The 17554-nt window shown below is 43.1% G+C and overlaps 1 protein-coding gene across 5 annotated transcripts in view; it reads right to left on the bottom strand.

Moving 5' to 3' along the window:
• LOC143782313 (uncharacterized) overlaps positions 1-17554 on the bottom strand; it is a 151194-nt gene that overhangs the window by 34710 nt on the left and 98930 nt on the right. For all 5 annotated transcript variants that reach the window (XM_077269643.1, XM_077269641.1, XM_077269642.1 and 2 more), the window contains 3 exons: positions 16731-16770; positions 4972-5002; positions 4723-4744 (listed from right to left, as the gene is read on the bottom strand). In XM_077269643.1, the coding sequence (XP_077125758.1) occupies positions 4723-4744; positions 4972-5002; positions 16731-16770 (93 nt within the window). The remainder of the gene's footprint in view (positions 1-4722; positions 4745-4971; positions 5003-16730; positions 16771-17554) is intronic.

Here is a 17554-nt window from a genome sequence, read left to right as displayed (position 1 = left end):
TGGTGCAGAAACGCTGCAGATTTCAAAGAAGTGCATGTCACTTCTTTTGTGCGTTTATGCAGGGTTTCTGCACCCCTCCATTAATAGAAATCTGCAGTGGTAAAATCTGCACAAAAACTGCACAAAACACGCATAAAAAAACGCACAAAAAACGCACCTGCGGATTCTGCCAGGAGATGCAGATTTAGTGCAGACAATTCTGCACCACATTTCCTACGTGTGCACATAGCCTTAATATTTTACTAGTTTTAGTTATTTTCATATATGCACGTTGCCACTAGCACTTTTCATAACTATACATTTTTATACTATATATATATAGATAGACAGATAGATAGATAGATAGATAGATAGATAGATAGATAGATAGATCGATCTTATAAATATTTGTATACATTTTTCGATTCTCTTTTTGCACTTTATCCGTTTCATTTGACTTATTTTGTATATAACGGCGTTGGTTACATCCCATATTATTGTTAACATCTCTGTATATAACAAATAATGTATCTATTTGGACCAATTATAGTACCAATTCAACAATATACTATAATTTATGTTGTGTTTCTAGGTCTACATGTATCCACATTGTTCTGCGCTATTGTGCTACTTTGTTCACCCTAGTTCTTTCTCCATGGGAGCGTTTCTCCCATGATTGAGCGTATAGACTTGTTCTTGCCCTTTGGGTGTGTCCTGTGATGCCTGGCTTGGATGAAGTGACCGGTTACAGGCCACACGCAGCACGGTGGGCAGCACAGTGGTTATCACTGCAGCCTTGCAGCGCTGGGGTCCTGGGTTCAAATCCCACCAAGGACAACATCTGCAAGGAGTTTGTATGTTCTTCCCATGTTTGTGTGGGATACTGTTAGGGATTCTAAATTGTGAACCCCATTGCGGGGACAGCGATGACAATGTGTGCAAACTGTAAAGCGCTGCGGAATATGTTAGCGCTATATATATAAAAAAAAGATTATTTTATATGACTTTTGTGCCTGGAAATCTGCATACGTCATCCTTACTGGGCTATGAATGATGCGTTCCATGATACACTTGGGATGGGCAGCACTCGTGCCATGTCCGCTACTATGTCCGTAACTTGCCTTGCTCCTATTGGCTGGAGGATGTTTATAGGGTGCCTCCTGCTGGTATGAGGCCCACCCCTTGACAAAATCCTAGCGCTGAAACACACGTCAGGCCCTGACGTCATTCCAGCAGGAGGAGAGGAGTATAGATAATTTACAAGTTTAAACTTTTTCTACTCACTTGCTTTATGGAAATTAGCTATTGATTTTTCTGACAGCTACACAATACCATAAGCTATTATGCCCATATAAAGTATTTTCTCCGGCTTACTTACCTTGTTATTACAAAGAATCACATCCTTTATACACCAAGTGGACAATATATGACTATATCCACTGTATTTAATCTCCTCCTACTATGCTATGTCGCTTCCACTGTGTATTCACTTGAGCGTTTTCAATTTTTTTTTTAATTATTTGTCTACGTCTGTTGGCAGATCCTTCTGTGATTAGGATTTCCGATTCTGTAGGGTAGTGTAACCTTGCTTACACCTTAACTGTGTTTACTTGCTTACATGCAAGAAACACTCCAGTTAAGTGTTTCACATTTTTCACGAAAAATGGAGACACTACAGGTATTGGAAAATGGCGCAATTTATTTTTAAGCAAAGTTTGGAATTTTTTTTCACCACTTAGATAAAAAAGAATCTAGACATATTTGGTGTCTATGAACTCGTAATGACCTGGTGAATCATAATGGCAGGTCAGTTTTAGCAGTTAGTGAACCTAGCAAAAAAGCCAAACAAAAAACAAGTGTGGGATTGCATTTTTTTTTGCAATTTCACCGCACTTGGAATTTTTCCCCTCGTTTTCTAGTACATGACATGCTAAAACCAATGATGTCGTTCAAAAGTACAATTCGTATAAGCCCTCACATGGCCATATTGACAGAAAAATAAAAAAAGTTATGGCTCTGGGAAGGAGAGGAGCAAAAAAACGAAAATACCCTGGGTCATGAAGGGGTTAAAGCAAAAATGGCTGGATTCGAGAACTGATGCCATGTCGAGTTTGGAAAGTCCCTGATGCCTAAAGAGTGGAACCCCCCCCCCCACCAATGATTCATTTTGGAAACTAGGCCCTTCAAGGAATGTATCTAGATGTGTAGTGAGCACCTTGAAGCCTCAGATGCTTCACAGAAATTTATAACGTAAACCCATGAACATAACAATATTAAAAAAAAAATAAAATCACATTTTTCCCACAAAAATTTTCTTTTAGCTCCAAATTTTTCATTTTTACAAGGGTAACAGGAGAAAATGGACCCCAAAATTTGTTGTGCAATTGCTCCTGAGCAAGCTAATAGACCACATGTAATCGAAAACTAGTTTTGAGGCACAGTGCAAAGCTCAGAAGGGAGCGCATATTGGAATTCAGATTTTGCTGGAATGGTTTGAGGGTGCCATGTCATATTGGCAGAGCCCCTGAGGTGCCAGAACAGCAGAAACCCCCCATAAGTGATGGCATTTTACAAACTACACCCCAATGAATTCATCTAAGAATGTAGTGAGCATGCTGAAAATTACATGTGCCCACAGAAATTTATATCATTGGGCGGCGAAGAAAGAATAATTTTTACTGCTAAAGTGTTGTTTTAGCACCAAATTTGTAATTTTTATAAGGGCTAATAGGAAAAAAATTGATGCACAACTCCCAATTACATGTAGGGGATTGGGGCAATCGGGAACTACTTTTGAGGTTATGGTTTATGGGTGCCATGACCCACTGAAAGAGCCCCTGAGGTGCCAGAACAGCAGAAACACCCCCAAAAGTGACCCAATTTTACAAACTACAACTCTTAATGAATTAGGGGTGCAGTGAACATATTGACGCCATGGGGGTGTCACAGAATTTTATACAATTAGGCAGTAAAGAAAAAATAATTACATCTTTACCACAACATTTTTGTTTTAGCCACAGATTTTACATTTGTACAAGGGAAAATGTGTAAAAATGGCACCAAAATTTGGCACACAATTTCTGCTGAACTTGGAAATACCTCAAATGTGGCTGTACATTACTGCTTAGCCACATGGTGAGACTGAAAGGAATGAGAGCTATTTTCCTTTTAGGCTAAGTTCACATTTTGCATTTGGGGGCTTTGCGGAGGGCTGCGTACTTCCTCTGTTAAGGTCTGCCTACTTCCGCATGCATCCTGCGTATCTATCTTTAACATTTGGTACGCAGGACATGCGGATGTGTTGTTTTGACGCACCCGCCATCCGCACGGGTACGCAACAAGTTGCGTCTTGTGCAGGTGGTGGGCTTGTCAAAACATCGCATCCGCATACATCCGCATGTCATGCGTACCCAATGTTAAAGATAGGTACACAGGACACATGCGGAAGTAGGCAGACCTTAACAGAGGAAGTACACAGCCCTCCGCAAAGCCCCCGAACGCAAATGTGAACCCGGTCTTAGAGCGCTGATTTTTCTAGAATAATTTGTGGACTCCACATACAAAGCCCCTAAGTGCTAGAAAAGTTGACTGGATTCAGCTGAAGCTTTTATTGGGAACATTTTACATAACTTTTAGGATCACATTTATCCGTAGCTCTACGCTGAGCACTTACATCGAGGTTTACATCTAAATCTCAGAGTGACATGATTCAGATGAACCCCCGAGGGATCCATTCACTATAATGAGGCAGCAGAAACACTAAAAGACTTTTTTTTTTTTTTTTTTTTTAAAAACTAGTTTTTGCATGGCCATATTTTGAGAGCTATAATTTTTCCATATTTGTGCAAACAGAGTCATGCGAGAGCTTGCTTTTTGCAAGATGAGTTGATATTTTTATTGGTATCATTTTCAGTCACATGACTTTTTTGATTGCTTCTATGCCGATTTTTGGGAGGAAAACTGAACAAAAAACAGCAATTCCGGAATTGTTTTTTTTTTCTTTTTTATGCTGTTTCACATGCGATAAAATTGATAAGGCGACTTTTTTCTTCGGGTCAGTACGGTAACAGCGATACCACATTTATTTTGTTTCGTTATGTTTTTGCGCTTCTACACAAACTTTTATAGAAAAAATAATTATTGTTGCATTGTTATATTCTGAGAGCTATAAGTTTTTAATTTTTCCGCTGATGGTGAATTGTATTTGTGGAACAAGATTACGTTTTCAGCGATACCATTTTTATTTTCATTCGTCTATTTGATAGCGTTCAATTGCACTTTTTTTTTTTCAGCAGAATGATGAAAAAGCATAGTTTGCATTTTTTTACATAAAAATGTGTATTTATTGGTGTAATATGTTTTATCATTACTTTGTACTTTTTTTTAAATATTTTTTTTTTATTTCCTTCCTCAGTGCCTCTATGGGTCTTACACATTTTTTTTTTACTTTGACTGCAGGTACAACGCATTGCAATGCATTACACTTGTAAACAAAGCTTCTGAGATCACGCTTTGAGCATGGTCTCAGAAGTCTTCTGTAGTTTGGTGATCTGACGACCCATGCAATGATCAGGCCCCCGCCATGACGTCGTAGGGGCGCTGTTCTGAAGGCAGATGAAGTTCCCGTCTCTTTGTCTGCTTCTTAATTGCTGCGATCACTCAACCTTTTTTCCAACCAGAAACCAGACATTTCACTTCCTATTTTGTGTTGTAAAAAATTCAATATGAGCAAAATTAACTTACCTTACTCGGTTCAATAGGAGGCCTGTAGCAAAAGAAAACACATGAACACAAAGCAAATAAAAGACAGAACAGTTTAAAACAGCAAAAAAAGTGAGCAAACAAAACATAAATTACACCATGACACCAACTTAATAAACTGGGTAATTTGAAAGGAAAATTAGAACAAGTTTGTTAATCTCCATCATATTTTAATTTGCCATGTTAGTAATATCCCATGATAAACGTGGAAATGCTATTAAACATACTTACTCTCTTTCTTCATGTTCAGCCACCCAGTTTTCTATGAAAAGCAATATGGAGAGGGGGGAAAAAATCAGATATATTAACTAAGACAGATGTCAAATAATAATGAATTGGTCTTTTGGTGTGCATTTGAAAACAAAAATATTAGGCCAATTTCAGTCCATTGGGCAGGGGTGCGCGACAAGTTGGTCGGAGACCACACGCGATCTTCGATGCCTTTCTGTGCAACCCTCAGCTATCTGATCACATGCGTGACAGCATCTGGTGCTCATATATACTTTCCATGTTAGGAAGCAGAGGAGTGTCAAGTAGCACTAGGGATGGTACAATAACCCCTTAGTGACAGAGCCAATTTGGTACTTAATGACCGAGCCAATTTTTACAATTCTGACCACTGTCACTTTATGAGGTTATAACTCTGGAACGCTTTATCGGATCCCGCTGATTCTGAGATAGTTTTTTCGTGACATATTGTACTTCAAGTTAGTGGTAAAATTTCTTCGATATTACTTGCGATTATTTATGAAAAAAACGGAAATATGGCGAAAATTTTTAAAATTTAGCAATTTTCAAACTTTGTATTTTTATGCCCTTAAATCAGAGAGATATGTCACGAAAAATAGTTAATAAATAACATTTCCCACATGTCCACTTTACATCAGCACAATTTTGGAAACAAAATTTTTTTTTGTAAGGGAGTTATAAGGGTTAAAAGTTGACCAGCAATTTCTCATTTTTACAACACCATGTTTTTTTTAGGGACCACATCACCTTTGAAGTCATTTTGAGGGGTCTATATGATAGAAAATAACCAAGTGTGACACCATTCTAAAAACTGCACCCCTCAAGGTGCTCAAAACCACATTCAAGAAGTTTATTAACCCTTTACGTACTTCACAGGAACTGAAACAATGTGGAAGAAAAAAATGAACATTTAACTTTTTTTTGCAAACATTTTACTTCAGAACTATTTTTTTTTAATTTTCACAAGTGTAAAAACAGAAATTTAACCACAAATTTTGTTGTGCAATTTCTCCTGAGTATGCCGATAACCCATATGTGGAGGTAAACCACTGTTTGGGCGCACCGCAGAGCTTGGAAGTGAAGGAGCGCCGTTTGACCGTTTCAATGCAGAATTGGCTGGAATTGAGATCGGACGCCATGTCGCGTTTGGAGAGCCCCTGATGTGCCTAAACAGTGGAATCCCCCCACAAGTGACACCATTTTGGAAACTAGACCCCTTAAGGAACTTATCTAGATGTGTGGTGAGCACTTTGAACCCCCAAGTGCTTCACAGAAGTTTATAACGTAGAGCCGTGAAAATAAAAAATCGCATTTGTTTTCACAAAAATGATTTTTTCGCCCACAAATTCTTATTTTCACAAGGGTAACAGGAGAAATTAGACCACAAAAGTTGTTGTGCAATTTCTCCTGAGTACGTCGATACCCCATATGTGGGGGTAAACCACTGTTTGGGCGCACCGCAGAGCTTGGAAGAGAAGGAGTGTCGTTTTACTTTTTCAATGTAGAATTGGCTGGAATTGAGATCGGACGCCATGTCACGTTTGGAGAGCCCCTGATGTGCCTAAACAGTGGAAACCCCCCACAAATGACACCATTTTGGAAACTAGACCCCTTAAGGAACTTATCTAGATGTGTGGTGAGCACTTTAAACCCCCAGGTACTTCACAGAAGTTTATAACGTAGAGCCGTGAAAATAAAAAAAAAAATCGCATTTTTTCTACAAAAATGATCTTTTTGCCTCCAAATTTTTATTTTACCAAGGGTATCAGGAGAAAATGGACCCCAGAAGTTGTTGTACAATTTGTCCTGAGTACGCCGACACCCCATATGTGGGGGTAAACCACTGTTTGGGCGCATGGCTGAGCTCGGAAGCAAAGGAGCGTCATTTGACTTTTCAATGCAAAATTGACTGGAATTGAGATCGGACGCCATGTCGCGTTTGGAGAGCCCCTGATGTGCCTAAACAGTAGAAACCCCCCAAAAGTGACCCCATTTTGGAAACTAGACCCCCCATGGAACTTATCTAGATGTGTAGTGAGAACTTTGAATGCCCAAGTGCATCACAGAAGTTTATAATGCAGAGTCGTGAAAATAAAAAATATATATATATTTTTTTAACAAAAAAGATTTTTTAGCCCCCAAGTTTTTATTTTCACAAGGGTAACAAGAGAAATTGGACCCCAAAAGTTGTTGTCCAATTTGTCCTGAGTATGCTGGTACCCAATATGTGGGGGTAAACCACTGTTTGGGCGCACGGCAGAGCTCGGAAGGGAAGGAGCGCCATTTTGGAATGCAGGCTTTGATAGAATGGTCTGCGGGCGTTATGTTGCGTTTGCAGAGCCACTGATGTACCTAAACAGTAGAAACCCCCCACAAGTGACCAAATTTTGGAAACTAGACCCCCTAAGGAACTTATCTAGATATGTGGTGAGAACTTTGAATGCTCAAGTGCTTCACAGAAGTTTATAATGCAGAGTAGTGAAAATAAAAAAATATTTTTTTTCCCACAAAAAAGATTTTTAGCCCCCAAGTTTTTATTTTCACAAGGGTAACAGGAGAAATTGGACCCCAAAAGTTGTTGTCCAATTTATCCCGAGTACGCTGATGCCCCATATGTGGGTGTAAACCACTGTTTGGGCGCACGGCAGAGCTCAGAAGGGAGGGAGCACCATTTGACTTTTTTAGAGCAAAATTGGCTGTCGTGTTTGGAGACCCCTGATGTACCTAAACAGTGGAAACCCCCCAATTCTAACTCCAACCCTAACCCCAACACACCCCTAACCCTAATCTCAACCCGATCCATAATCCTAATCACAACCCTAACGATAATCACAACCCTAACCCCAAAACAGCCCTAATCTCAACCCTAACCATAACCCTAATCAAAACCCTAAATCCAACACACCCCTAACCCTAATCTCAACCCTAACCTCAAACCTAACCCTAATCCCAATACACCCCTAACCCTAATCCCAACCCTAACCTTAACCCTAATCCCAACCCTAACCCTAATCCCAACCCTAATCCCAAACGTAACCCTAATCCCAACCGTAACCCTAATACCAACCCTAATCCAAACCCTAACCCTAATCCCAACTCTAACCCTAACTTTAGCCCCAACCCTAACCATAACTTTAGCCCCAACCCTAACCCTAATTTTAGCCCCAACCCTAGCCCTAACCCTAACTTTAGCCCCAATCCTAACCCTAAATTTAACCCTAACCCTAGCCCTAACTTTAGCCCCAACCCTAACCCTAAGGCTACTTTCACACTTGCGTCGTGTGGCATCCGTCACAATCCGTCGTTTTGGACAAAAAATGGATCCTGCAAATGTGCCCACAGGATGCCTTTTTTGCCCATAGACTTGTATTACCGACGGATGGCCACACGTCGCGTCCATCGTGCACTGGATCCGTTGTGTTTTGGCGGACCGTCGTCACAAAAAAGTTCAATGTAACCTTTTTTTTGTACGTCGCGTCCGCCATTTCCGTGCATGCGTGGCCATAACTCTGCCCCCTCCTCCCCAGGACATAGACTGGGCATCGGATGCGTTGAAAAACTGCATCCACTGCCCACGTTGTGCACAATTTTCACAACGTGCGTCGGTACGTCAGGCTGACGCATTGCGACCGCCCCGTACCGACGCAAGTGTGAAAGAAGCCTAAGGCTACTTTCACACTAGCGTTGTACTCGGCCCATCGCAGTGTGTCGGGCCGACGTACCGACGCTAGCGTTGTAAGCGCCGCACAACGGGTGCAGCGGATGCTGTTTTTTCAACGCATCCGCTGCCCCATTGTGAGGTGCGGGGAGGCAGGGGCGGAGTTCCGGCCGCGCATGCGCGGTCGGAAATGGCGGACACGTTGCACAAAAAAAGTTACATGTAGCGTTTTTTTGTGCCGACGGTCCGCCAAAGCACGACGCATCCGTCGCACGACAGATGCGACGTGTGGCAATCCGTCGCAATGTGTCGCTAATGCAAGTCAATGGAGAAAAAACGCATCCTGCAAGCACTTTTGCAGGATGCGTTTTTTCTCCAACGACGCATTGCGACGGAAGCCAAAAAACGCTAGTGTGAAAGTAGCCTAACCCTAAATTTAGCCCCAACCCTACCCTAACCCTAAATTTAGCCCCAACCCTAGCCATAACCCTAACCCTAGCCCTAACCCTAGCCCTAACCCTAACCGTAATTTTAGCCCCAACTCGTCTCTCCTGCCGGCCGGCAGATGGCAGCAGATGGCGGGTGCACTGCGCATGCGCCCGCCATTTTCTTCCCGAGGAAGAAGCCGGCCGGCAGGAGGAGACGCAGGAGGACCCAGGGACACCGGGTGAGTATGATAGGGTCCCCGAATCCCCCTATTTCTCTGTTCTCTGATGTGCGATCACATCAGAGGACAGAGAATTACAGATCGCTTTTTTTTTTTTTGCGGTCGCCGGTAAACAGTTAATTACCGGCGATCGCAAAACAGGGGTCGGTGAAAACCGACCCCGATCATGTTCTTTGGGGTCTCGGCTACCCCCGGCAGCCGAGACCCCAAAGATCTTCCGGGTGCCGGGCGCACTGCGCCCGCCATTTTTTCCCTGGAAAAAAGATGGCGGCGCCCATCGGGCGCCACGAGGAGCACCGGGGGAGATAGGTGAGTATTGGGGGGCTATTGGGGGCCATCGGGGACCCTATTTCTCTGTCCTCCGATGTGCGATCACATCGGAGGACAGAGAAATTAAATGGCAAATCGCGTTTTTTTGTTGTTGTTGCGACCGCCGGTAAACGGTTAATTACCGGCGATCGCAACTCGGGGGTCGGTAAAAACCCCCCGAATCATGTTCTCTGGGGTCTCGGCTACCCTCGGCAACCGAGACCCCAGAGAAAATCCGACTCTGGGGGGCGCTATTCACTTTTTCCACAGCGCCGTTAATTAACGGCGCTGTGGTTTAAGTACCCTTAGCGGCCGCCGTTAAAAGGCGTATCGGCGGTCGTTAAGGGGATAAATCTCCAAACACCAAAAGAAGGCATCATAGTCCCACCAATAATGGGGAAATCCAAAATGAATATATCCTACAAATACAAGGAGTGAATGACCCCAAAATAAGAGGATAATAATAAAACCTATTTATGTATTAAAAATATCTAATTTTATTACATATATCTAAATAGGCAAAGTCTATACAAAACCAACACAGTGGATATATAAATATCATAATCCCAAAGGAAAGGATATATAAAACTGTGGATGGGTAACTGTTAATGGTGCACTGTGTGGCCATGTCAGTGATCATGCCATCATCCAGGTAAGGAGTGGATGAAGTAGAGAAGTGGCCACTCATGAGTGCTGCCATAGCCATTGTGCTTTATGGGAAAAGGGAAACACTTGACTGTCAGTGTTTCACAAACTGCAATGGAGAAAGCTGAACTATGGTCTCTTCCTTTCTGGATTGTGAACGCGGAAAAATATGACCTCTATCCTCTGGAAAGGTAAAAGTCCTAAAAATGGAATCAGCATTTATTATATATTTATGTTATGTTGTGATGGTTTATTGCGGCCCATGGGGTTAGTTCAATGTGACAATGTTACTTGTTATGGTTCTGGTGGTTAGGAACACATGAACTGACCTGATAAGTAAACCAAAAATAAGGACAAGCTAATAACTAAATAGTCAGAAGATAGCAAGGAATCTGTGCGGTCAGTATAAAATACTACAAAAAATATCCACGCAGAGAATACAAAAAGACCCCCACACCGACTCAGGATGTGAGGGGTGCAACTCCGCACCCCAGAGCTTCCAGCTAGCAATCAAATAGCATATAAGCAAGCTGGACTGAACACATCATATACTGAGAAACATTTTCAAAAAGCAATGAGCAAAAATGGACTAGCATGAACTTAGCTTCTCCACGAGGAGACAGGTCACAAGGGAAGTCCCAGAGAGATCTGAACCAGTACTGAATACAACGACAGCAGGCAACAAGTAAAGGTCCAGATGGAGTTAAATAGGCAGCAAGCCTAGCAGGAAACGAGGCAGCTGGAGTCCAGCTACAGACCAGCCGTAACACTCAAAGCCACCAGAGGGAGCCCATGAACAGAACTCACAAAGTACCACTCATGACCACAGGAGGGAGCCCGAGAACGGAATTCACAACAGTACCCCCCCCTTGAGGAGGGGTCACCGAACCTTCACCAGAGCCCCCAGGCCGATCAGGACGAGCCAAATGAAAGGCACGAACCAAATTGGCAGCATGGACATCAGAGGCAACAACGCAGGAATTATCCTCCTGACCATAGCCCTTCCATTTAACCAAGTACTGAAGCTTCCGTCTCGAAATACGAGAATCCAAGATCTTCTCCACCACATACTCCAATTCTCCCTCGACCAACACCGGAGCAGGAGGATCAACAGAAGGAACCACAGGCACCACATACCTCTGCAACAATGACCTATGGAACACATTATGAATGGTAAAAGATGCTGGGAGGTCCAAACGAAATGACACAGGATTGAGGATTTCTGAAATCTTATAAGGACCGATGAAACGAGGTTTGAACTTAGGAGAGGAAACCTTCATAGGAACATAACGAGATGACAACCATACCAAATCCCCCACACGAAGTCGGGGACCCACACAGCGACGGCGATTAGCAAAGCGCTGAGCCTTCTCCTGTGACAACGTCAAATTGTCCACTACGTGGTTCCAAATTTGCTGCAACCTATCCACCACAGAATCCACCCCAGGACAGTCAGAAGGCTCAACCTGACCTGAGGAAAAATGAGGATGAAAACCAGAATTACAAAAAAAAAGGTGAAACCAAAGTAGCGGAACTAGCCCGATTATTGAGGGCGAACTCAGCCAATGGCAAAAAAGTCACCCAATCATCCTGATCAGCAGAAACAAAACATCTCAGATAAGTTTCCAAGGTCTGATTAGTTCGTTCGGTTTGGCCATTCGTCTGAGGATGGAAGGCCGAAGAAAAAGACAAATCAATGCCCATCTTAGCACAAAAGGACCGCCAAAATCTGGACACAAACTGGTACCCTCTGTCAGACACAATGTTCTCCGGAATACCATGCAAACGAATCACATTCTGAAAAAACAGCGGAACCAAATCAGAGGGTAACTTAGGCAAGGGCACCAAATGGACCATTTTAGAAAAACGATCACAAACCACCCAGATGACAGACATCCTCTGAGAGACTGGAAGATCCGAAATAAAATCCATGGAAATATGCGTCCAAGGCCTCTTCGGGACAGGCAAAGGCAAAAGCAATCCACTGGCACGAGAACAGCAAGGCTTGGCCCGAGCACAAATCCCACAGGACTGCACAAAGGAACGCACATCCCGCGACAAAGAAGGCCACCAAAAGGACCTAGCCACCAAATCCCTGGTACCAAAAATCCCAGGATGACCCGCTAACACCGAAGAATGAACCTCGGAAATAACTCTACTGGTCCATCTATCCGGGACAAACAGTCTCTCCGGTGGACAACGGTCAGGTCTATCGGCCTGAAATTCCTGCAACACCCGCCGCAAATCAGGGGAGATGGCAGACAAGATCACCCCCTCTCTGAGGATACCAGCCGGTTCAGAAACTCCCAGAGAGTCAGGCACAAAACTCCTAGAAAGGGCATCAGCCTTCACATTCTTTGAGCCCGGAAGGTACAAAACCACGAAATCAAAACGGGAGAAAAACAGCGACCATCGAGCCTGTCTAGGATTTAACCGCTTGGCAGACTCGAGATAAATCAAATTCTTGTGATCCGTCAAGACCACCACGCGATGCTTGGCTCCCTCAAGCCAATGTCGCCACTCCTCGAATGCCCACTTCATTGCCAACAACTCCCGATTACCAACATCATAATTCCGCTCGGCAGGCGAAAACTTTCTAGAAAAGAAAGCACATGGACTCATCACCGAGCCAACAGAGCTTCTCTGTGACAAGACAGCCCCTGCTCCAATCTCAGAAGCATCAACCTCGACCTGAAAGGGAAGAGAGACATCAGGCTGACGCAAGACAGGAGCCGAAGAAAACCGACGTTTCAGCTCCTGAAAGGCCTCAACGGCCGCAGAAGACCAATTCGTCACATCAGCACCCTTTCTAGTCAAATCCGTCAAAGGCTTAACCACACTAGAGAAATTAGTGATGAAGCGACGGTAAAAATTAGCAAAGCCCAAGAACTTCTGAAGACTCTTCACCGATGTAGGTTGAGTCCAGTCATAGATGGCCTGGACTTTAACTGGATCCATCTCGATAGTAGAAGGGGAAAAAATAAAGCCCAAAAAGGAAACCTTCTGGACTCCAACGAGACATTTAAAGCCCTTCACAAACAAGGCATTGGCACGCAGGACCTGAAACACCATCCTGACCTGCTTCACATGAGACTCCCAATCATCAGAAAAGACCAAAATATTATCCAGGTACACAATCATAAATCTATCCAGATACTCTCGGAAGATGTCGTGCATGAAGGACTGAAACACGGAAGGGGCATTAGAAAGCCCAAAAGGCATCACCAAGTACTCAAAATGACCTTCGGGCGTATTAAATGCTGTTTTCCATTCATCGCCCTGCTTTATACGCACAAGATTATAAGCTCCTCGAAGATCTATCTTGGTGAACCAACTAGCCCCAGTAATCCGCGCAAACAGATCGGACAGCAGAGGCAAAGGGTACTGAAATTTGACCGTGATTTTATTTAGAAGGCCATAATCTATACAGGGTCTCAGAGAACCATCCTTCTTGGCCACAAAAAAGAACCCTGCACCCAAAGGTGACGAGGACGGACGAATATGCCCTTTCTCCAAAGACTCCTTTATATAGCTCCGCATAGCGGTATGTTCTGGTACAGATAAATTAAAAAGTCGACCCTTAGGGAACTTACTACCAGGAATCAAATTTATAGCACAATCACAATCCCTATGAGGAGGTAGGGCACTGGATTTGGGCTCATCAAATACATCCTGGTAATCCGACAAAAATTCAGGGACTTCAGAAGGAGTAGAAGAAGCAATTGACACCAAAGGAACATCGCCATGTACCCCTTGACAACCCCAACTTGACACAGACATTGCTTTCCAATCCAGGACTGGATTATGAACCTGCAGCCATGGCAGACCCAACACGACAACATCATGCAAATTATGTAACACCAGAAAGCGAATAACCTCCTGATGTGCAGCCAGTACTGAGGCTTATTCTTGGCCAATGGCGTAGCATCAAGTGGAATAGGCAATTGCAATGGCTCCAAGATAAAACCACAGCGCCTGGCAAATGACAAATCCATCAAATTCAGGGCAGCGCCCGAATCCACAAAAGCCATAACAGAGTAGGATGACATAGAGCAAATCAAAGCAACAGACAAAATGAATTTAGGCTGTACAGTACCAATGGTGACAGACTTAGCGAACCTCTTTGTGCGCTTAGAACAATCAGAGATAACATGAGTGGAGTCACCACAGTAAAAGCACAACCCATTCAGACGTCTGTGATTTTGCCGTTCAATTCTGGTCAGAATCCTGTCACATTGCATAGACTCAGGCTTCTGTTCAGAAAACACCGCCAGATGGTGCACAGGTTTGCGCTCCCGCAAACACCGATCAATCTGAATGGCCAAAGACATTGACTCACTCAGACCCGCAGGCGTGGGGAACCCCACCATAACATCCTCAAGGGCTTCAGAAAGACCCTTTCTGAAAATCGCTGCCAGGGCACACTCATTCCACTGAGTGAGCACAGACCACTTCCTAAACCTCTGACAGTAAACCTCTGCTTCATCCTGACCCTGAGAGAGAGCCAGCAAAATCTTTTCTGCCTGGTCTACTAGATTAGGTTCCTCATAAAGCAATCCAAGCGCCAGAAAAAACGCATCCACATTTAGCAATGCAGGATCTCCTGGCGCCAGGGAGAATGCCCAATCTTGAGGGTCACCACGTAACAAAGAAATAATAATTTTAACTTGCTGAGCAGGGTCACCAGAGGAATGAGGTCTCAGAGAAAGAAACAATTTGCAATTATTTTTGAAATTCAAAAACCTAGATCTCCAGAGAACAGCTCAGGAATTGGTATTTTAGGTTCTGACATAGGATTGCGAACTACATAATCCTGAATGCTTTGTATCCTTGCAGCGAGCCGATCCACACAAGAGGACAGACTATGAATGTCCATATCTGCAGCTGACTCCTGAACCACCCAGAGATTAAGGGGAGGAGAGAGGCTAAACACACTGCAGAGGAAAAAACAAAAAACCTCAGAGCTTCTCTTATCCCTCTTTTGCGATGCATTAACACTTTACGGGCCTGCTGTACTGTTATGGTTCTGGTGGTTAGGAACACATGAACTGACCTGATAAGTAAACCAAAAATAAGGACAAGCTAATAACTAAATAGTCAGAAGATAGCAAGGAATCTGTGCGGTCAGTATAAAATACTACAAAAAATATCCACGCAGAGAATACAAAAAGACCCCCACACCGACTCAGGATGTGAGGGGCGCAACTCCGCACCCCAGAGCTTCCAGCTAGCAATCAAATAGCATATAAGCAAGCTGGACTGAACACATCATATACTGAGAAACATTTTCAAAAAGCAATGAGCAAAAATGGACTAGCATGAACTTAGCTTCTCCACGAGGAGACAGGTCACAAGGGAAGTCCCAGAGAGATCTGAACCAGTACTGAATACAACGACAGCAGGCAACAAGTAAAGGTCCAGATGGAGTTAAATAGGCAGCAAGCCTAGCAGGAAACGAGGCAGCTGGAGTCGAGCTACAGACCAGCCGTAACACTCAAAGCCACCAGAGGGAGCCCATGAACAGAACTCACAAAGTACCACTCATGACCACAGGAGGGAGCCCGAGAACGGAATTCACAACAGTTACTATCAGCGGAAAAATGGATTATCAATAAAATTGGCTATATAGCATGCTAACGGGGTTTTCACAAATTGTCTTAAGCAATCCTCCACTCCCAGTCCTCAGCTTTTCCAGGAGCGACGCACTTCTGAAGATTACAGGGGTTTTTCCACGAACAAAAGTTAATTTTATTCACTAGATCTTGAAATAAAAATAAGATCCACAATTGGATGAGATTAAAAATAATGTTCCTGTACTGAGATAATCTTATAAATGTGCCCCTGCTGTGTACTGTGTAATGGCCGTGTCTGACTGTACAGGAACATGGTCTAGTCATACCACAGCTCCTGGGAAGGAAAGGATGCAAAAGAGAGTATACAGACAAGACAGCCGTGGATTGCAGCTTATTCTTTTTTGTGAGGTAAAACATTTCCCTGCCTGTTTTTAAGCGATGTTTGACCTCAAAGAAAGAATCATGTAAGCTACGCTTCATAACAGAACTGCAACTTTGCTATATCCTGCAACATTTGAAATTTGAAATCCCTTGGGGTGGGCTAAAAAAGTTTACAAAATGTTTAAAATAAATATATATTAAACAAATATATAACAGATTTAATCACATTCCTTTTCCCCATTTCCTAGATTTAAAAAAAAATCAAGCCCTCACACCGCTACGACTAAGAAGTGCTGTAATAGTAGTGCAATGACCTGGAGAATCATGTTGCCAGGTCATTTTTTACCACACAATGAATGACAGTAAAACAAAACCTCAAAAAACAATGGTAGAATTACAATTTTTTTTTTATTTCACCACAATAAACGACAGTGTAAAAAATAAAAATGTCAGCAGTTTACTGAGCACAATTAGAAAAGTTGACAATTAGAAAAAGGAAACAACTAACCTTGTGCGTTCTTTATGTCTGCTGGTGAAACATATTCAACCTAAAAACATAAAAAGGCAGTGTTAAATGATTCTGAGTAACAGCATCCATTTTCTCCATCGTTTGAAAATACTGTACTGAACACATCACCAATTTTCTAAGTAAATTTATTTCTAAAAGTGCTATTGACACGAAATTCTCATCATATGTCGATAACGACCCATTCAACCCACACAGGCAAAGAAATCAAACCATAGATGTACATAAATTATCGTATATACTCGAGTATAAGCTGACCCAAATATAAGCCAAGGAACCTAATTTTATCACAAACACTTGGAAAATGTATTGACTAGAGTATAAGCCTGGCATGCATGGCCAAGGGGGCCATATCCTGGTATACATGCCCCCTTCATCCCCATTCTGGTATAAATGGCCTCCTCATCCCCATCCTTGTATGTATGGTCCCCTCATCAATATACTGGTATGCATGGTCCTTTCATCCCTATCCTGGTATGCATGGCCCTTTCATCCCTATCCTGGTATGCATGGCCCCCTCATCCCTATCCTGGCATGCTTGGCCCCATCAGAAAAAACATAAAAAAAAACCAAACCATCCTACCTACCTTCCCTGCTCTCCCTCGCAGCATCTTGTTCCGATGTCAGCAGCTAATTTCTGCTTGTAAGCAGTACATGGCAGTGACGTCATGCGCTGCTTACAAACAGAGGACAGCTGCCGAAATACTCACTGCTCTCCACGTTGGGACTATGAGTGTGGAGAGCAGTGAATATTAATTGCTCTTTAACCCCTTTCTGCCAGCTGACGGAATAGTACGTCAGCTGGC

This window comes from Ranitomeya variabilis, chromosome 6 (genome assembly GCF_051348905.1).
Source record: "Ranitomeya variabilis isolate aRanVar5 chromosome 6, aRanVar5.hap1, whole genome shotgun sequence".
NCBI classification, from domain to species: domain Eukaryota; kingdom Metazoa; phylum Chordata; class Amphibia; order Anura; family Dendrobatidae; genus Ranitomeya; species Ranitomeya variabilis.
This window is presented reverse-complemented; position numbering and strand designations above follow the sequence as displayed.